This window comes from Thermothielavioides terrestris, chromosome 2 (genome assembly GCF_000226115.1).
Source record: "Thermothielavioides terrestris NRRL 8126 chromosome 2, complete sequence".
In the NCBI taxonomy this organism is placed as follows: Eukaryota; Fungi; Ascomycota; class Sordariomycetes; order Sordariales; family Chaetomiaceae; genus Thermothielavioides; species Thermothielavioides terrestris.
In genome coordinates, this window is record NC_016458.1 from 4,647,236 (window position 1) to 4,666,279 (window position 19,044).

At 59.4% G+C, this 19,044-nt stretch overlaps 6 protein-coding genes across 6 annotated transcripts; 4 read left to right on the forward strand and 2 right to left on the reverse strand.

Annotated features, from left to right (window-relative positions):
- Positions 1–247: 247 nt before the first annotated feature.
- THITE_9081 (uncharacterized protein) lies at positions 248–3,490 on the forward strand (the record flags this gene model as incomplete). Its single annotated transcript, XM_003652380.1, has 2 exons — positions 248–540; positions 637–3,490. Coding segments are annotated over 2 exons (3,147 nt in total), but the record flags the coding sequence as incomplete, so codon positions are not given.
- A 2,799-nt stretch (positions 3,491–6,289) lies between these two features.
- Positions 6,290–8,591, forward strand: THITE_2113922 (uncharacterized protein). The gene is made up of 4 exons (XM_003652381.1): positions 6,290–6,690; positions 6,763–6,827; positions 6,900–7,663; positions 7,775–8,591. The coding sequence occupies exons 1-4, from the start codon at positions 6,580–6,582 to the stop codon at positions 8,356–8,358; spliced, it is 1,524 nt and encodes a 507-aa protein (XP_003652429.1). The 5' UTR covers positions 6,290–6,579; the 3' UTR covers positions 8,359–8,591.
- A 355-nt stretch (positions 8,592–8,946) lies between these two features.
- On the reverse strand, positions 8,947–11,385 carry THITE_2087560 (uncharacterized protein; the record flags this gene model as incomplete). The annotated part of the gene is made up of 1 exon (XM_003652382.1): positions 8,947–11,385. The coding sequence occupies one exon, from the start codon at positions 11,383–11,385 to the stop codon at positions 8,947–8,949; it is 2,439 nt and encodes an 812-aa protein (XP_003652430.1).
- Positions 11,386–11,804: 419 nt separating this feature from the next.
- Positions 11,805–13,474, forward strand: THITE_2113925 (uncharacterized protein). Its single transcript, XM_003652383.1, has 4 exons — positions 11,805–12,043; positions 12,321–12,667; positions 12,721–12,832; positions 12,893–13,474. Exons 1-4 carry the CDS (start codon positions 12,021–12,023, stop codon positions 13,422–13,424), a joined length of 1,014 nt encoding a protein of 337 aa, XP_003652431.1. The 5' UTR covers positions 11,805–12,020; the 3' UTR covers positions 13,425–13,474.
- A 1,208-nt stretch (positions 13,475–14,682) lies between these two features.
- On the forward strand, positions 14,683–16,192 carry THITE_2113927 (uncharacterized protein). Its single transcript, XM_003652384.1, has 2 exons — positions 14,683–14,990; positions 15,054–16,192. Exons 1-2 carry the CDS (start codon positions 14,702–14,704, stop codon positions 15,530–15,532), a joined length of 768 nt encoding a protein of 255 aa, XP_003652432.1. The 5' UTR covers positions 14,683–14,701; the 3' UTR covers positions 15,533–16,192.
- A 535-nt stretch (positions 16,193–16,727) lies between these two features.
- On the reverse strand, positions 16,728–19,032 carry THITE_2113929 (uncharacterized protein). The gene is made up of 2 exons (XM_003652385.1): positions 17,799–19,032; positions 16,728–17,727 (listed from the first exon to the last, which is right to left on the reverse strand). The coding sequence occupies exons 1-2, from the start codon at positions 18,573–18,575 to the stop codon at positions 16,867–16,869; spliced, it is 1,638 nt and encodes a 545-aa protein (XP_003652433.1). The 5' UTR covers positions 18,576–19,032; the 3' UTR covers positions 16,728–16,866.
- Positions 19,033–19,044: the final 12 nt, after the last annotated feature.

Below are 19,044 nucleotides of genomic sequence, written 5' to 3' on the forward strand. Positions count from 1 at the left end.
AACTCAGGTACCTGGTAGTTAACCGACAATGAATGCTGCGCTCGGTGCTTCGCCTGAGAGGGGGTTTTCGCTCCCGCCCGCGATCCCCGAGCTCTCCGATGAGACGCCAACTGCTTCATCTGAAGTCGCTTCCGCTGGCCTCCCACCGCGCTCGGTCCCCCATCCGCCGCCGCCGTCAGCACCACTCCCACCAATTTCTCCTGCCCCTACTCGAAACGAAACGGACACCTTCCCCGACTTGCCACTCAGGCACCCGCTTCCGAGCCCTCGCAGCGGCCGGTCCCTGAGCCTGGCCCAGACCTCGGGCCCCGTCAAGCGGAAGCCGCTCTCGTCGACCGCCTCGCCCGCCGCCGTGCGCTTCGTCAAAGACACTGCGAATGTTGGCGCCGTCGCGGACCTGCCCCGGCCGGAACAGAGGTTCGCGAGGTCGTGCTCGCTCGACAGCCCGACGCTCTACGAGTTCCCCGACCACCGCAGCTTGCTGGCAACAAGTGCGCTGAACACAGTGGACTGGCCAGCGAGTGCTGCCAGCAGCCAACCGTATGTTCTGGTCCTGACTCGCAATCCCGCAGCTGCTCGTTTCGTCTGGCTAAAGTGGTGGCAATATCCGCCTAACTAACCGGGCTCTCCCAACAGATCGTCTCCCGCCGCCGACCGGTTCGTCCAGCCTGCCGTCCCGGGTGACGTGCGCTCGCGAAACACTGCGGGAAGTAACCCTGCAGCGAGTCAAACCTCCCACACCCCCTCCGAAGACGAGAGTCTTAGCGCCGAGTCAGCCAGTCTGGCCAGTCAGGAGCCGCCCCCGTACGAGTTGGACGATCTGTACACCGTTCCCGGTTCCCCTGAGCCGCAGGCGACCAAACGCACCACCATCATTAATGTTAATACTAAGACCATGTCCATGTTTGCGCGGAAATCGCCTCCTCCGCAGCTCAAGCTTGGATTGAACGACAAGAATGCCCCGGCCACGACACCTGCAACGCCACTAGAACCCAGTAATCTTAATAAGCCGCTGCCCAAGTCACCGGCGACCTCCAAACTCAGCGCCTTCTTCGGCTGGGCCACCACACCATCGCCGTCGACAGCAACCGACTACTCGGACAAGGGCTTCTCTCCTCTCGCTTCACCTGCGTCCCCCAAGGCCGCAATCGCTGTGACGGAGTCTCCCGAGACACCGGTCACTTCGAAGAGCCCGAGCCTCCCCAATGCCGCCGAGCAAAACCCGCTACGGTATTGCGAAGCCTACCTTCAGACACCCTCAGACACCACAAGGTCGTTGGGCCAGCTCGAAGAGATGGAGGACGAGCTGAAAGCCATCAGCGCCGAATTGGCGTCGTCCATCAGGCGCGAGATGGACTTGGAAGATCTCGTCGAAAGACTGCAGGAGCAGATCAACAACCCGCAGGCACCCGGGAAGAGGACGAGCGACTACTTCTCTGATTCCGGCTATAGCTCGGCCAAGTTCAGCGACTATGATCATGCGAAGGAGGAGATCTCTCAGATCCAGCGTCGTGCTGAACAGGAGAAGGCCCAGATCCGACTAGAGCTCACGAACAAACTCCAGGATGAACGCGAGAAGCGTCGGCTCTTGGACCAGCAGATCCAGGAGCTTTCGAAGAAGGCGTCCCAGCTCGACGTTGCTCAGCTGAACGGCGCCGACGCCAGCGGGCGGGTCAAGGAGCTCGAGAGCACATGCGAAGAATTGAGCAGGAGGTTATCGGAGGAGCGCGAGGTCAAAAACAACTTTCAGGACCTCCTAGATGCGCTGAAGGGGGAACTGCAGATGGCATCCAATGAGCGCGACAACCTACGCGACGAGGTTGTCCCTCAATTGCGGGCCCGCGTCGAGGGCCTGGAAGCCGAGGCTGCCGAGCAGGCCAAGCTCGCCTACGAAGCGTCAAAGATGCAGCAGGAACTCCAGCTGCTCAGGTCCCAGAACGCCGAGCTCCAGCAGGCGGGAACCCGCATGTCCATGGCACTGTCGAGGTCGGCGTCAGTCGCGGGCAGCTCGTACAGGAATGGCCGCCACCAGTCCATCACACGGTCGAACACGACAGCTACGAGACCGACCGAGCCTCGAGAGGTTCTGGCTGAGAGGTTAAAGGATGTCGAGGCCCAGCGGGACGCGTTACACAGCGCGCTCAAGAACCTGCTCGAGCGCCAGGAGTTCCAGAACCGCGAGAACACCAAGAGGATACGGCAGCTCGAGATGGAGCGAGACCGGCTTCTCAGGGCATCGCCCAAGAAGGCGGGCTACGAAAGGGAAGTCTCCAATCTCCGCGAGGAGATCAGTGTCCTGCGCCGCCGGGCGGAAGAGGCTATCGAGCAGAAGTGGCAGGTCGAGAAAGGCCTCGCCGGCCTGAAGATGGACCTGGATCGCGCCGAGGAGGAGATCGCCTCGCTGCGGAAACTCCTCAAGGAGAACGACATCCTGATCCCGGAGACCGTCGGCCGGCCAAGTAGCCGCCGCAGCGAGCACGAGCTACCCGTCACATCGGCCTCGCTCGAACAGGCCTACCAGGATCTGCAAGCTGCATACATGGACTCCCTCGCGCGCATCAAGACGCTCGAGGAGAGCACGCGGATGGACGAAAAGACGCAGCTCGCCATGCAGCGCCTGGAACAGTCGCTCTCGGCGGCCGTCTCGGATCGCGACGCCGCCCGCACCGAAGCTAGCGCCTACCGCACGCAGCTCGAGTCCCTCCAGGCAAGCGAGAAGCAGCACCTCGACACGGAGCGCGACCTGGCTGGGCAGCTTCACGAGTCGGCCCGCCGGGTGGAGGAGCTCGCGCAGCAAGTGCGCGCCCAGCTCGACGCCAACGCCATGCTGCGCACCCGCCTCGCCGACACGATCGCACGCGGCGAGGCCGAGCAGCGCGTGAGCACCCAGCGCATCGCCAGCATGCAGAACCGCCTCCGCGCGCTCGAGGAGCAGGTCGTGGCCGCGCAGACCAGCGCCGAGGAGCGCGTGGCCCGCCACGAAGAAGAGCTCGCCAACCTCCGTGAGGCCCACAGCGCCCAGCTGCAGCGCCTCCGCGACGCCTCGGGCAGCCTGCGCGGCCCGCAGCGGACCTTCCCGCCGAAATCCCCGCTCTCCCCGATGTTCAGCCTCCGCACCGCCCGCGAGACCCGCACTCAGCCGTCCTCCCCGGCGACGCGCCTGTCGACCCCGCCCGCGCTGCTCACCCCCGACGGCCGCCGCTCCCCGTCGCGCCCCGGCATCCGCCGGTCGGCGACGGCGCCCGTCGACGGCGACATGACGGCGCAGGTGGACGCGCTCAAGGCGCGGGTCACGCAGCTCGAGGGCGCGCTGGCCTCGGCCGAGGGCGAGATGCAGGAGGTCGTGGGCCGCATGAACGCGGCGCAGATCGAGGTGCTGCGGCTGCAGGAGGAGCGCGAGGAGGCGGTGCGCGAGACGCGCCGGCTGCGCCGGCTGCTCGAGGAGGAGAAGGTCAGGGTGTTCGAGGCCCGCTTTAGGAGCATCACGTCTCCTCCTGCTGCCGCTCCTTCTGAGTGATGCTCCTGCTGATGCTCCTGTTGCGTGATGCTGCTGCTGAGTGATGTCTCGCGACCTACCTACCTGTCTTCGTCGGTAGCAGGTGAGAGAGTTGGCAAGGTGGTGTATCAGGTGCAGGCTGCGGATGTGTGAAATACATGCATGTATCGGCGCCTGGGGTTGTCATTTCTGGGTCTTTATTTACCCTGTTCCTCCTTTCTTTTTTTTTTTTTTTTTTTTTTTTTTTTTTTTTTTTTTTTTTTTTTTTTTTTTTTTGGTTTCGATCTTCTTTTTGGAATAATACCCTTGGAATACCCACCGAATTCCCAACATGTACACTGGTATATGGGAGGGCGGGACTCATTCTTAACCTTCATTCTTATTCATCGGCTCGGCATACACCGGGGCTGTGGGCGGTGCTGTTTTGCATTAGTTAGCTGCAAGGCAGCGGCAGGACTTTTGCATGGGGTGGCTGCTTCTTGCTTTCTTCTTTTGCTCGGCACTGTGGTGGCATGGTGGCACCGAGATCAGGCATCAGGCCGTGCTCGCGCTGTACACATTACTCTGGCTCTCCGGTGGAAAACGGACTGCTTCTTGCTATACAGCATAATGCATGTACAGAACTTGAGATGGAGGGGTTTGGGTACCTAGGTATGTTGTTCCTGAGTAGAGAGAGGTTTGTATTGAGGAACTACACGCTAGCTAGCTGGAGCTGCATGCATCTGCCTAAGATGGTTGTGGATGTACAATACTGATCAATCCTAATCCCGCTGATCTTCTGTGTAGAGGAGCATTCAACTGTGAGCAAGAACTGCCGGTCCCCGGACTGGGGAGATGGCTTTGGAAGCCGGGGGTAAGTGGGCGGGTGAGGGAAGATGGCCTCGTGGACTGGTGGCGAAGTGTAGCTTCCGAGTCATAGGGTCAGACGGATGCTGAAGGAGGCCGAGTCAGTTGCTTTTGCGTTGTTGGAGCCTCGGCCGTTGCAAGTTCATCGGGCAGTGCACTCGTTTCATCTAGTGTACTTGGTTGGGATCGAGATCTGTCCTTCTTCTGGATCGGTCTAGGCCGCGCTGCAAGCGGGGCAATGTTCCAACTGCCTCGGGTCGTCTCGGGTCGCTTACTGTGGTATAGGTAGGTACGTACCTTAGATAGTAGTTAACGTTACGCCGAGCTCGCCCAGCTCGGTGTCCAAGTTTGTGGTGGTGAGAGGGCGTTGGCATGTTGAATGCGGTTCTTGACTTCTGCAGAGTTTTGGTCCTACCACGCCAGTTAAGTTATTTCTATCGGAACTTGTGATGTTGCATTTGTTCATGTAACCAAGCGGTTGATGCGCAGAGGGTGATCGATCGAGAACGTGAGGGGTGGATTGGATGCATGGTGATTGTGACGGATGGGTGGAACCCTCTCCAACCAACCAAGATAACCAGGTTACGGATACAGAGTATTCCGGATGTAGTGTGGGAATGTTCGAACTTCGAAGAGGGGTATTCCGCCCACACCTTCTCCAGCATTCTGAGTCCGAGTGTGCCTGCCCGGCAGGAGTCCACTCTTTATGGCACCATTAACTCCTCTATTCCGTACACTAGCAAGTTCTAACGGGACCCACCCACCACGCTGCACTATCGCGGGTGAGCTGCCATGCGACGGCCCGGCGCCTGGACAGCCACCTTTTGCTGTGGACCTATGTAATTCGGGCAGTTGCATTCAAGAAGCAAGAAGGTGCAATGCAATGCCCCTTGCCAAGGCTCGGAGGGTTTGTGGGTGTGTGTGTGGGGGCAGCATGAAATCCCCCCACGACAGTCCCTGATCCGAGCTTCTGGAACGGGCCGGCCAATCAGCGCCGTGCAGGTTATCTTTATCTGGGGGTTTTAGCACCACCTCCAAATCCACTCAGTCATCACTTCTTCCCGCGTCGACCGCGACCCACACATGGGAGTCGCGTGGCGGCGGTGGTGACGATGCCCGACGATTCCAGGCCTCTGTGATTTACACAGTACAGCCTTGCTTTTCCCTTGATGACGATGCGCGACGGCATGTCTTACCTGCCCGGCGCGCGCCCGCTGGAAAAAGCAAGGAGCAAGCAACAGGCTGGATCTTAAAGAGGTCCCGCCAAGACTAATTTCGGCCAATTGTCGGCAATGTTTTTACAGCGTCAGTACCCCGCCAAGACCGCCAAGGGGTTTGCACTATCGCCACGGGTTAGCCACGGGTTAGTTCGCCAGGGGTACGGGGGGCGGCGTCAGCCCCCCGCTGGTTAGGGTTCGGGTTAATGGTTAGGATTCGGGTTAAGGTTAGGGTACGAGTTAACTTCGTTTCCTTTTTTTTCGATTTGGTTGAGGTTTCGCGAAGTTGTTGCTACGAGTCTTTGCAATTCTTCGTTGTTGATGTTGCTCGAAGTCGTGGCGACCCCGCTCACCCCGTGGCGATTTGTAAATACTTGTAAGCGGTAGGTTCCGAAATTAGTCTTGGCGGGACCTCTTTAAGGATAACCAGCAACAGAGAGCAGATCAAGGTGCGGGAAGTGACGCTCAGCAGCCGAGAGACTCCCCGATGCCGTCCTTGGTGGTCTCGGCCTTATCTCTCTTGATTCGCATTGTCGACTCGAGAACAAAACGCAAGAGTGGGAGGGTCAAGGAGCTTGTCCGCGGCGCCCAGACCTGACTCGCTGAGCGAGCTGATAACTGGCCCTGGTCGAGTTCTGCGGAGCATTGATAGGCAGCCACTCACCTTACACCCCTACCGTGCATATCCAGTTGCATGGCACTCACCAGTAATGCATGTACACCCGTACATATCAGACAAGGAAGTGTACGCGCTTCTCCAGGGCGCAAGAGCACCACACACGCTATCCCAGGAACGATGCCGGGTGCCGAGGGCTTGCTTCTTTTCAAAACCGCACCTCGGACTGGCCATCCTTCAAGTAACATGTTCTCTGTTCATTGCAAGCCCCCATCTACGTCCGCCTTTTAGAGCTGCCACCTCGGTGCGCCGTTGTTCCCATTTCCACTTGTCCTACCAGCTGCCCGAGAGCTTGCCCGAGGTCAGGTCTCGCGGTCTATGACCCGTCCCTTAGCTTGTCCGCCATGGAGAATCCGAATCTGAACGACCTGCCGTACGTGCCGCTGGTGCCGTACAATGGCACCGGCGCAACGGGAGGTGATTCCCTGCTCGTAAACCTCAACATCTGGTACCAGGTCAGCACTCTTGCGCCCTAGGCCGCGAACGAGCTCGTCTCGGAGACCGCCGCTCACGCCTACCATTCACAGTCAGGGGACGTCGCATTCATGATCCTCTCCACTGCCCTCGTGCTCATGATGGTTCCCGGTGTAGGGTAAGTCTTCAGTCACCCATCCAGAACTCTACCTGGGACTAGTCAGGCAGACTGTAATTCACCTCCGCCCAGATTCTTCTACTCCGGCCTCGCCCGCCGCAAGTCGGCCCTTTCGCTGCTGACCCTCTCCCTACTCTCCGCCGCCGTGACCTCCTTCCAATGGTTCTTCTGGGGCTTCAGCCTTGCCTTCTCGCGAAACGCGCCCTCGCACTTCCTCGGCGACCTGTCGCACTTCGCCTTCCGCGAGCTGCTCGCCGCGCCCTCCATCGCCTCCGACCACATCCCCGACCTGCTCTTCGCCGTCTACCAGGGCATGTTCGCCTGCGTCACCGTCGCCCTCGCCACCGGCGCCGCCGCCGAGCGCGGCCGCGTCCTGCCCTGCGTGGTCTTCATGTTCGTCTGGGCCACCCTCGTCTACGACCCCATCGCCTGCTGGACCTGGAACCCCAACGGCTGGATCGACCGCATGGGCGGCCTGGACTTCGCCGGCGGCACCCCCGTGCATATCGCCTCCGGCACCGCCGCCCTGGCCTACTCCATGGTACTGGGCAAGCGCCGCGGGCATGGCACCCAGGAGCTGAACTACCGCCCGCATAACGTGAGCCACATCGTCGTCGGCACCGTGTTGCTGTGGGTCGGGTGGTTCGGCTTCAACGCCGGCTCCGCCCTGGCGGCCAACATGCGCTCCATCATGGCCGCCGTCGTGACCAACCTGGCGGCGTGCGTCGGCGGCGTGACGTGGTGCTTGCTGGATTACCGCCTCGAGAGGAAGTGGTCCGCCGTCGGCTTCTGCTCGGGCGTCGTCGCGGGGCTGGTGGCTATCACCCCGGGGTCAGGTACGTGTCACCGAGTCGGGCTTTTTTTACATTTCACCGACCTTTTCTTTCTCTCTCTCCTCTCCCACCATGAATTGCCAGGTCGGTCCCCCTAACCCGCAGAACCTGCAGGCTTCGTCCCGGCCTGGGCGGCCGTGCCGACGGGCTTCCTGGGCGCGGCGCTGGCCAACTACGGCACCAAGTTCAAGTTCGCGCTGGGCATCGACGACGCGCTCGACATCTTCGCCGTGCACGCGGTCGGCGGGCTGGTCGGCAACGCGTGCACCGGCCTCTTCGCCGCCGACTACGTGGCCCGGCTGGACGGCGCCACCGCCATCCGCGGCGGCTGGCTCAACCGCAACTGGGTGCAGCTGCCCGTGCAGCTGGCCGGATCGGTCGCCGGCGGGTGCTACTCGTTCGCGCTGACCTGCCTGATCCTGTTCCTCATCAACCTGGTCCCGGGCCTGCGGCTGCGCGTGCCAGAGCGCGCCGAGGTCGGCGGCGTCGACGACGCCGAGATCGGCGAGTTCGCGTACGACTACGTCGAGCTGGCGCGCGAGGCCGCCACTGCCGCCGCAGTCGCCGACGTGGCTGAGGCCGCGAGCGTGTTCTCGGCCGAGAACCACTCGCACCGGCCTATGCTGGCGGCGGCGAGGGACAAGGGGCTATCGGAGGGGGAGTATAGGACATATGGCATGGGACTGGGAGAGCGGTAGCGGGTGGATGGCCAGAGACTGGTTCTCGTCTTTCTTTGCGTGCATTTCAGCCTCTTCTTCTTGACTTTGTTTTTTGAGGTGTTTGTACAACATAGGGCGAGGAATTTCTGGGAGGATACGGGCGGCTCTTGATTGGGAGGGATGACTTGTGTTTTTGCTCCGGGAACTACGGGGCAATGGGGATCATAATGCACTGTGATGGGATTCGCATGGGATCAGCAACATATAACGGGGCATAGCGGCAGGCTTTTTCTGTGAATGGATTTAGGATCTCAAGGAGGGCTTACTGAGGAGATGGGCAGGTCGGAAGGGGTCGGAAGGGGTTCTGAATTGGGCATGTGTTTAAAGCCTCGGGGAGTCAAACTCGCTGGTTAGACCACCGATATATGGCAATTTCGCAAGATAGCAAACCGTCCTTGAGCTGGACCAAGGGCGAAGACCAGCAAGACACATCAAATTACTGTCATGCAGAGATCATACCCCGAGACTCTTGACATAAGACTTTGGGCAGTATATAGCCAAGCGCTCTCCAGTTCCCCGTTGTGCATCCAAAATCAGGGTATCTCACGAGCAACGCGTCAAATCATATTAGCACCACCGCTCCCATGGCTCGCGCCACTTCACCCCGAGCAGCTCAAAGATGCGCTTCTCATCCCTGCCCTCCAGCAGCTCCCCCTCGGCGACCTTGACCCTATTCTTACCTCGCATCACCTCCTTATACAGGCCCCGCTGATTCAGCCGCATGCCCTTCTTGGACGCCAGCAGCCGCATGCTGCGGTTGAAGATGTCGTTGCCGGTGAAGTAGATCAGCGCCGCGCCGTACTCGGATTCGGGCACCAGCAGGAAATCGATGCGCCGCCAGATATGCCGCGGCGCATCGCCGCCGCTCTCGCTCGAGGCACCGCCTTCCCGCGGAAGGACGCAGCACCCGTGCCATTTGCTTCCCGGGCCGTCCTTGCCTGCGCGGTGTGCGTGCAGCGCGGCGAGGGTCGCCACGAGGAAGCCCTTGCGGGTGAGAACGGCGATCAGGTCTTCGAGAAAGGGGACCAGGTCGGCAGAAGAGCTGGTGCCCTTCTTGGTGACGATGATGTCAATGTCGCCCGAGCTGTCGGACCCGCGGCGGTAGCTGCCGCCTACGAGCAGCTCGACGTGCGGATCGAGCTGTGCCGCTTCGCGCTTGACATATTCAAACAGAGCCGTGACCTCGTCGCGGGGGATGCGTGTGTTGAGGTCCTCGTACCGCTCGATGCCGATGCGCTGGTTGGGGGTCAGGTCTGCTCTCTGGAGGAGGTCGTCGAGCGTGCGGAAACCTTGGGCGATCCACTTGTTTGCGCGGCTGGTGCCGACGTCGTAGATCTTGAGGAAGGTCTCGAGCACCTGGTCGAGCGGCTCGTCGTTGGCGTACTCCAAGCGGCGCAGCTTGTTTGTGCAGGCGATTTCCTCAATCTTGGCAGCGAGCCGGCGCCCGATGTTGGGCAGCCGGTAGGCCTCCTCCTCGGTCATAATCTTGGTCGACTGTCGGCGGAGGGTAGCAATGGCCTTTCGATAGGCCAGCGTGCGCCAGTTGTCGTTGATACGGGTGTAGTAGTCACACATGCTCTGCAGGACTTCGATGGTCCTGGCATTCGGGTTTTGGGCGTCGGCAGACTTGTCTTTCGTGCCGCCCCTGTTGCAGGCAAAGCGTTCTTCGAACGGAATCTCCTTTTGCGCACTCCGGCGGGCTCTTGCTGAGAACTTCTTCCGGACACGTTCATCCTCGGATCGCTCTTCCACCTCCGAGTCCGACAGTGCCTCCTGAGCATCTACGACGGACTGGAGATCGTCCTCTTCTGCGTCCAGAGGAAGATGTCTGTATTGCTGTATAAGTTCAATGTAGTCTGCCAGCTCATCCTTGGTGCTAGACCTTCGACGAGGCTGAGGATGGACCGCGTCCGTGGGACTAGATGGCACAATTCCGGCGGCGTCAGAGGTAGGAGGAGTGTCCGAGATGACCTTTGTGGTATGGTCGCAGGAAGCCTCCGGTCCGCGACTGGTTTCGCTCTGACGAGATGACCGGTCGCTTCCAGAGGGGGTATTGCCGGGACCTTGCCGCCTAGATGCCGGGGCCGGCTTTAGTTGTAACGAGCGATCAGAGCTTTGTGATGGAATTGGCGGGACATGGCCTTGGGCGGACTCTGCCATCAAGATGGGGCATCCGGGAACCTTGTACCGGTTTTGGTCCGGGTTGAGCAGTGTTCGGAATGAGATGCAGTCGATCGGGTACTCCTCGTTGACAATGACAAAAGAGCCTGCCGTCTCACAGCCGAGAAGGCCCTCGATGTCTTTGTATGTCAGGTTCTTGTCAACAACGACATGACTGGCGTCCGCCAAGTTCCGGACCCACCGGGCTCCGTACTCCTGCGCCTTGCCGATACGCAGCTTCCTCGCAGGGGCAATGTCGTTGTTTGGGATGTAGTAGAAGGACAGGTTGCGGAAGATCTGGGCGGCCTCAGGCACGGACTTGGAGGAAGAAGCTTGCCGCTTGCGCTTCCTCAGCCCCGGGACTACCGAGGGCGACTGCTCGGCCGCTGTGGACAAAGCAGGCAACGGAAGCGTTTTACTCCTTTGAAGCTTTGCAGGTAGCTGGCGAGTGGTGTCTGGCACTGGTGTCTCTTCGACAAACGACGTAGTGCCGGCGATGAGCTGCTCCGTTCGGGTCGCTCTCCTGGCTGCGGGGACCCGGGCGCCAGGGGTAGGAGTTGCTGCAATCACCCGAGCACCAGCGCCAGCATCGGGACCAGGGGTTGTTGCAGCAGCCGGAGAAGACATCGATGCTGTTCGCCGTGGATGAGACTGCGCATCCTGAACAGAACCCTCTTTCACCGGCGCTGTTTTCGCTGCTTTCTTCCGAGAGTTGAAGAAAGCACGACACTGCTCGCGGTGCAGTTGCTCCGTCTCATCGACTTCATCGTCCCGGTCGCTTATGTTGTCGAGCGCATCCAGTTGGTCAAAAAATGCTCGCTTTTCATCCAGCGACGGCGATTCCATCCGTTTTGTGTGCTCAGACTTATGCGTGGGGAGTGAGCGGGGAATGACGACTTCGTGATCTTGCAAACCTGAGCCCCAAGGCGTTTTCAAAGCATCGTGGCCAGCCCAAGCTCGCCCAAAAGAGCGATCCGAGGGCATCTTAACCCATTCTGGCTCCTGCCTGCTGTTTCAGCGACACAGCAGGCGACCAGCGGCTGCCTGGTTTGTTCATGCAGCCAACCTGGTGCGGAAGGACCTTTCCAGTGGAGGCTCCTTGGCAATGACGCGGTTGCTTCAACCCTTTGTGGGGCAATCTCGCGAACTGCACACGAGATCACGCGACCTGGCGACCCAAGCGCTCTTCCGTGCCAGTCGCTGATTGGCTGCATCGAAGCAGTGCTACGTCCTTACCCCTTTTGCTTACAGCTCGACCCGAATCACGGCTGGCAAGCGACCTCTGCCCAGCCATTCTTGAAACAAACTTGCTGGGCCGGCCCTGAGGTGAACTCAACCTGATCTGGGCTCCGAGGAGCTTGTTAATCATCACCAAGCACCTCCATATTCTTCCCTGTCTTTCTCCCTTCAACTTGACTGCTCACCGCCACGGCGCCCTTGAGACGGTTGGGCTTGTTTGAGGCTCTCAATCGTGGGCAAAGATGTCCAACCTCTTTTCGGGAATGTGAGTTGCTGTGTTTCGCTTTTCTTTTCTGCTCTTCATTTTTTTTTTTTTGTTCCTTTGAAGGGGATGGCCCGAAAACACAGCGATTGCCTGTGAGATTTCGACTGTTCGGCCGCTTCATGCGTTCTGCCTATCTTACACCCCAGTTGCACTTCCGGCTTTCCTAAGAGGGGACCCCGGGAAGGTTAAGTTACCGTCTGGATTGACCCATGCCATTCAGTCGTGACTAGATGCTGTCGCTAGGTATCACAGCAACGCTTGCTGACTCATGCTGCAGCAACGCCCGCTTGAGGGGAGCCTCGAGTAAGCAGGGCAGCGGCAAGAGCCCGGTATCCCCCACCTCCGATGATGGCCGCCTCAACTCGCCTCGCGGGCTTTCCCAGAGAAGCAAGTCATCAAGCAATCTGCGGTCCCAACCACCATCCCTGCCAGATTCACCATCACCGTCTCTGGCCCTCAGCGCCACGGCCACTGGCGACGAGATCTTGAACTCATACCGCCTCCCGAAACCGCTCCCGATGTGGCTGAACCCTGCGTACGCTAAGCACATCGTCAAAGGCAACTTCATGACTCTCAGTAGCAGACCGAAAACGGTTGAGTTGGGTGAATGGATTGCTCATCAAGGTCTGCCGAGCCCTGCCCACCGTCTGTCCTTCGTTGTTAACCCGGTGGCACAGTGGTTGAGCATTATCGCAACCTCTGGACCTTTGTCCAGGTCATTTGCGCCAAGGAGGCGGACGGGAAGAGCATCTGCAATGCTACGACCTGCCCCCGGATGTCCGCTGGACCGTAAGGTGCCTTGAGATTCCCCTGGGAAACCAAAGATGCTGATCAAAGCTATTCCCCTAGGAACCAATCGTATACGTGGCTCAATAAGAACTTCGAGCCAACCGAGGTGGCGGCGGTAGATTACATTGCGCTGATGCAGCGGTGGATATCAGCCAAGATCGATGATCTCTCCATCTTCCCAACAGATCCCGCCGGCGTCTCGTTCGCACACAACCCCAGCATCGCCAACACGGCCCTGCTCAGCGGCCCTGATGAGTGGATCGGCAAGCGGAGTGGGTTTCCCAAACAGTTCGCTGGTACCTGCCAGGGCATCTTTCTTCAAATGTTCCGCGTCTACGTCCACCTCTACTGGGCGCACTTTGTGGAACCCTTCTACCACCTCAATTTGGAGAAGCAGCTCAACAGCTGCTTCAGCCACTTTTTGCTGACCGCCACGGCGCTGGACATGCTGAAGCCGAAGGACTTGGAGCCGATGCAGGCCCTGATCGACCTGTGGGCTGCTAATGGCACGTTCCCACCGGAGTCCAAGGCGTACGCATATGCCAACCTGAAGGTGGGAAAGCGGTTGCTGGAGATGGCGGGTTTGGCCTGAAGGTCGTGATTTATTTATTATCGGTTCTTGGCTCTGGCGTGCATCGCATTATCAAGGAGTTCGGGCGCGGTTCGTGGGCACCAGCACCACCCGGTTTTCCTATTCAGGGTTGATGTTCTGGTGGAGGGTGAGCGGAACGCAAACACAAAATGTCAATGAGACAGCTGCGCAAACAAAAGCTCTCGACAACGGTGGGCTGGGGATAGACATTTGGCTGGAAATTGACGGTGACATGCGCCGGTGGGTGCCGCCTCCAAGACTCATAGTTCCGCCTTCGATATACAGAGTACTACGCCTATAAGCTACCTGTGTGTGTGGTTTTTGCTGTCGCATCGCCTCACCTTGTCTCGGCGTGTTTCTCCGGGGGTTAAATTGGCAGTCGTCCACTTCCAGTCCTACGAGCAGTATGTTCGGCGTACAATGTACCTGAGTTTACGGGGAGGTAACTGCGGGGCAACTCCCCACATTGGAATAGCGGGGCATCTTGGAATTTTCGACCCAGATTTCTCTTCGAGGAACAAAGCCTAAGAAGCCTAGACCCCGAGACTCCAATGATTTCCCATACAACGCCCTTCTCTCAACTTCTCTTGCCTCATTAGTCAAGAACCGCTTCTTTATAGGAGTTTCACCCTCGGCCAAACTGCTCCGGAGCTTTTTGCTATCACTTTTCGCTCATAGTCGGTTCTGGTAACCCGACATTTTCTGGATTCAAGATGGGCAGCGATGACATGGAAATCGAGATCGCCGAGAAGCAGCTGCAGGCGTTGGAGCACTCGGAGCAGCATTACTTCAACAGGCAAGTTGTGTCTTTGTTTGGAGCGTTTCTCGGTCGCGCATCGATGCTAACTTCGTGCGCCACAGCTACAACCACCATGGTGGGCAATTCCTCCCCTGCTGATCACGGACCCTGCAGAGGCTTGGCTAGCTAACCATCGCGACCCCGCGATAAGGCATCCACGAGGAAATGTTGGTGTGTGCCCTCCCACCAGCCAACCCTTGCAAGCCAGAGAGACTTCGCTGACAAGCGCCATGTACTCCCACAGAAAGATGAGGTCCGGACAAGGTCCTACATGAATGCCATAATCCAAAACAAGCACCTATTCAAGAACAAGGTGGTGCTCGACGTGGGGTGCGGCACGGGCATCCTCTCTATGTATGCGCCCCTCCCCCGCCCGACCTTCGATCCTCCCGCGTATTGCGTTTGAGCATGCGGCTGATATGGAGTCGACTTCAGGTTCGCCGCTAAGGCCGGCGCTAAGCACGTCGTTGGCGTCGACATGTCGACCATCATCTTCAAGGCCCGCGAGATTGTCAAGATCAACGGCTTGGCGGACAAGATCACCCTGATCCAGGGCAAAATGGAGGAGATCGAGCTGCCGTACGAGAAGGTCGACATCATTATCTCAGAGTGGATGGGCTACTTCCTGCTCTACGAGAGTATGCTGGACACTGTGCTCTACGCCCGCGATAAGTATCTTAAGAAAGACGGGCTCATCTTCCCCGACAAGGCCACCATCTTCGTGGCCGGCATCGAAGATGGGGAATACAAGGAGGAGAAGATCGGCTGTGCGTTCCCCTACACCCCCCTTCCTTCACGTCCGTAACGTCCAGCGCACTGATCAGCAGCAGTCTGGGACAACGTCTACGGCTTCGACTACACCCCGCTGAAGGAGACGGCGCTGTCCGAGCCGCTGGTCGACACGGTCGAGATGAAGGCGGTGGTGACGGACCCGACGGCGGTGCTGACGCTGGACCTGTACAAGGTGCAGCCGTCCGACCTGGCCTTCAGCTGCCCGTTCGACCTGGTGGCGCGGCGCGCCGACTTCATCCACGCGCTGGTGGCCTGGTTCGACATCGAGTTCACCGCCTGCCACAAGCCGATCCGCTTCTCCACCGGCCCGCACACCAAGTACACGCACTGGAAGCAGACCGTCTTCTACCTCAAGGACGTGCTCACGGTCGAGCAGGGCGAGAAGGTCGAGTGCTCCCTGCACAACCGCCCAAACGAGAAGAACCGCCGCGACCTCGACATCAAGATCGAGTACCGCCTCGACACCCAGGACCCCACCCGCCAGGCCGAGGGCACCTGTCTGTACAAGATGTGCTAGGCGCCGGCTGCGTCGGTATGGGAGCTTCGCTGATGGAAGAAGACCCGAGGGAGCCGGGTTTTTCTTTCTGATCGCTAGGGCGGAATCTAGCGAGAGGCTGGCATGGATGATGGCATTTTTCCCTTTTTTTTCTTTTTTCTGGGGTGGGGGGGAGGGAGGGAGGAGGGTGAGAAGGGTGGCTGTAGAAAAGGGTCCATCGGCGTTTTTCTTGGCTGATTCAGTATCATTACTGCTCAGGCTCAGCGGGTGTGTGGTGCAAAACATGGTGATGAGGTGATGAGCCTGGATGACTAGGGATACCCGTGAAAACTGGTGGGAGAGAACTACTGAAGGGAGCTCGTTTCATGCGCTTGAGCCCGTGGAATCTGAATTCACTGTGATAACATGATGTGGCTTCAACTTGAATGCCTGACCTGCTTTGCAATCGAGCGGAACCTGGTGGTTGGTTGTCATTGCATGTCTGATTGTCTCAACCACACACCCCTTTTTATGCTCACTCTCTACGGAGTACACCGGGGCGGACGATAACGAACCACATTCTGCTCTCATCTTTTCTATCTGCTTTCCTTTTTTTCCCCCTCAATTCCTCCCAACCGCCGCCCACTTCCTCTCTCTGTCGGACCTCACTTTTTATCCACCCCTTTTCTCCCCTTTTCCCCTTTGTACGCTTCGCTCAAGCCCAAACATCACCGGTTTTTGCAGCCACCCAGCCCCTTAAACTAAGGTGTCATCGTTCAGTCATCATAACTTCGTAGCCGTCGTTTTTTCACGCATTTCATTCCTTTCCTCGCCCACAACCCCTCCACTTCCGGGAAACGCGGCGTCACGACGCTGAGCCATGGAAACAAGCAAATAACACGGGGGGGAAGTGGGGCGGGTAGTATGGAAGCGAAGAAGGCAGGGCAAAACCGGAGCGGAAGTAAACACGCCGACGGCGGTATATTTTTCTTTTTCTTTCTTTTTCTTTTCTTTTTTCTTTTTTTATTCTTTTCTTTTGGCGGAGGCTGCCTGACCTGCTCGCGCCAACTCCCTGGAGCCTGATATCTCCAAAGACCATGCCTGCCTTGAATAGTCCACAAGTCCCGAGGTCAGTACCACCGGGCGGGGTCCCCCATCTCTGGCCGAGGCAGGACCTGGTTCTCAATCCCCCGGGTCTCCTCGTCCAGTTTGAACACGTCGCCGTGCAGCCGGTCGTCGACGGTGCAGCCCCAGCGTGGATGTCCGGAGGAGGAAATGGTGCGGCTGCGCGTGCGGTTGTGCTGCCGGGGCTGCTCACGAGGGCGGTGACGGTCGGGCGGCGGCGGCGACGCGGAAGCGGCTCGGTTCCGGCAGCACTACTGGGCCCCGTAGCGCTCGATGATGTGGGCGACGCGCTCGGCGAGCTCGTTGGCCTCGGAGCGGGTGGCGGCCTCGGCGTAGACGCGGCAGGCGTTCTCGGTGCCGCTGGCGCGGGCGAAGGCGCGCGCGTCCTTGTACTTCTTGACCGCCTGGTCGATCTCGTCCTGGGCGCCGGCCGGGTGCAACAGGCGCCGCTCGGCGTCGGTGGTGCGGAAGCGGTCCTTGTCGCCGACCTCGACGCGCACGAGCCGGTTGGGCAGGTCCGCGTACGTCATGGCCCAGTCGCGCAGCGTCCAGTTCTTGTGCGCCAGGATCACCTCGACCAAGAGCATGTCCGAGATGGCGTCGCCGACCGTCTGGTTGATCAGGTCGCCCAGGGCGGCCAGCGTGTCGAGCGCGTCCTTTTGTGCGGGCGACTGCGGCTCGGCGTTCCGGAAGGCGCTGAGGGCGTCCGGAGAGAAGAGCACGGTGCCGTGGCCGTTCGCCTCGAAGTACACTCCAATGTCGAATCCCTGGGCGACATGGTGGAGGTGCTTGACGCCGGTCGGCGTGCAGATGACGGGAAGCCTCAGGTGCTGGGTGATGTAGGTTGTGCTGGCGCCGTTTGCATAAGCGGTTTGGACGACGCCGATGCGGAGGTCGTTCTTGAGGCCGGCACTCTCGACGAGGTCGCCGATAAAAGAGGCGGCAAGCGAGGAGATGCGGTCGCCGTCGAGCATGACGAAGCCGCTCTCCGGGTCGATCCAGTAGTAGATCAGCCGGTCAGCATCGCCGTCCAATGAGCAGCATCGGATGCCAGGCTGCTGCTTAGGGGACGGAGGGGCCCGCTGCTTCGTCTTGACGAAGTCGGCTCCGCACTGCAAGACATGTAAGCAGAGATGTCGGGCGAACGGGGAAGAAAAGGGTGACAGAGAGGGGGATCACACACCTCGAGATTGAGCACCTCGGGCCGGAGCACGTCGTCGTTGACGACCTTGACATCAAAGTTGACCTTGTCCTTGGGGATGTACTTGAGAAGCTCGGAGAGCTTCGGCCCCCCAACACCATTGGCGCAGTCCACCACAAGAGTGCCGTCGATCCTCCTGCCCCTCAAGGCCCGAACAAAGGCCTCGGCGAGCTTCTCGTAGTACCCAACCTCACTGACCTTGCCGTATGACAGCGGAGTGCCCTCACTGTTGGTGGCACGCACGAGATAGTGGAGCTGAGGGGTGGTGAGCAGCTTGTAGTCGACATGCTCGGCGCCGGTGGCCGCGAGGCCGGCGACTAAGGCGGTGACGAGCGTGTGGCCCGAGGGTCTCGTATCACGACCGTAGATGACCTTGGCGGGGACAATGAGGTCGATCTTCAGCTCGGCAGCCAGCTTGTTGTAGACAGCGACGAGCTCGTCGTCGCTTGGGGCGTTGACCAGGGCGGTGGCATAACGCTCCCAGTCCTGCTCAAGCATGTCGCCCATGGGATCGACGATCTTGACGCCGTTGTCGGCGGCCGGGTTGTGGCTGGCGGTGATCATAACACCGATGGCCTGGCCGTTGAGCTTGCGGCTGCGGAGGGACGCGAGCAAGCCGACACGGAACGAGATGCCCTCCAGCAGGTCTGCCTTCATGCGGAAGCCGGCTGTGCCATAGTTGTAGAACTGGCCCTTCGGGAGCGGCACGATTGGGTGCCTGGCCGAGGCGGCGAGAATCGCCTTGTCGTGGTTCTCCATAGCTGACGACGACGGTGGCAGGTAGAACTGGAAGATAAGATTGGAAGGTATTCGGTCGAGTACGTAGGGTACGAAGCTACAGGGCAGAGCTCCTCCTCAGCTGATCCGGGGTTGGTGCGGGGTACCTTGTGTTTATTGCACGGGAGGACAGGACGGGAGTGGATGTGCCGCGTTGGCTTGGGCAAAGTACGGAGTAGCAAGCGCTTGGATGACGCAAATTTTGGTGGTTGGAGGTCAGTTTCGGCCTCGGTTTTGAGCAGAAAGGAAAAGGGGAAGGAAGCTGGGAGCAAGGGGCATTCCTGAAGGGGCAGTGTTTAAAGGCAAGTCGGAAAGACCCTGGGGACCAGAGGCGGTGGAGGGTACGGAATACGGGGTACTCTGGACATGTACCTCCGTACGGGTACGAGCTGCCCCGCGCTGTTAACTCAGGAAGGTGAATGTTCAGGTAACGTCCGACCTGTGGAAGTCA

Coding starts and splice junctions, on each gene's coding strand:
- THITE_2113922 (XM_003652381.1), top strand. CDS start 6,580: ATGGAGAATCCGAATCTGAACGACCTGCCGTACGTGCCGCTGGTGCCG. Junction 6,828..6,899: donor ATGATGGTTCCCGGTGTAGG/GTAAGTCTTCAG, acceptor ACCTCCGCCCAG/ATTCTTCTACTCCGGCCTCG. Junction 7,664..7,774: donor GGCTATCACCCCGGGGTCAG/GTACGTGTCACC, acceptor CAGAACCTGCAG/GCTTCGTCCCGGCCTGGGCG.
- THITE_2113927 (XM_003652384.1), top strand. CDS start 14,702: ATGTCGACCATCATCTTCAAGGCCCGCGAGATTGTCAAGATCAACGGC. Junction 14,991..15,053: donor CAAGGAGGAGAAGATCGGCT/GTGCGTTCCCCT, acceptor GATCAGCAGCAG/TCTGGGACAACGTCTACGGC.
- THITE_2113925 (XM_003652383.1), top strand. CDS start 12,021: ATGTCCAACCTCTTTTCGGGAAT. Junction 12,668..12,720: donor TGAATGGATTGCTCATCAAG/GTCTGCCGAGCC, acceptor CCGGTGGCACAG/TGGTTGAGCATTATCGCAAC. Junction 12,833..12,892: donor CCCCGGATGTCCGCTGGACC/GTAAGGTGCCTT, acceptor CTATTCCCCTAG/GAACCAATCGTATACGTGGC.
- THITE_2113929 (XM_003652385.1), bottom strand. CDS start 18,575: ATGGAGAACCACGACAAGGCGATTCTCGCCGCCTCGGCCAGGCACCCA. Junction 17,728..17,798: donor CCGAGGTGCTCAATCTCGAG/GTGTGTGATCCC, acceptor CATGTCTTGCAG/TGCGGAGCCGACTTCGTCAA.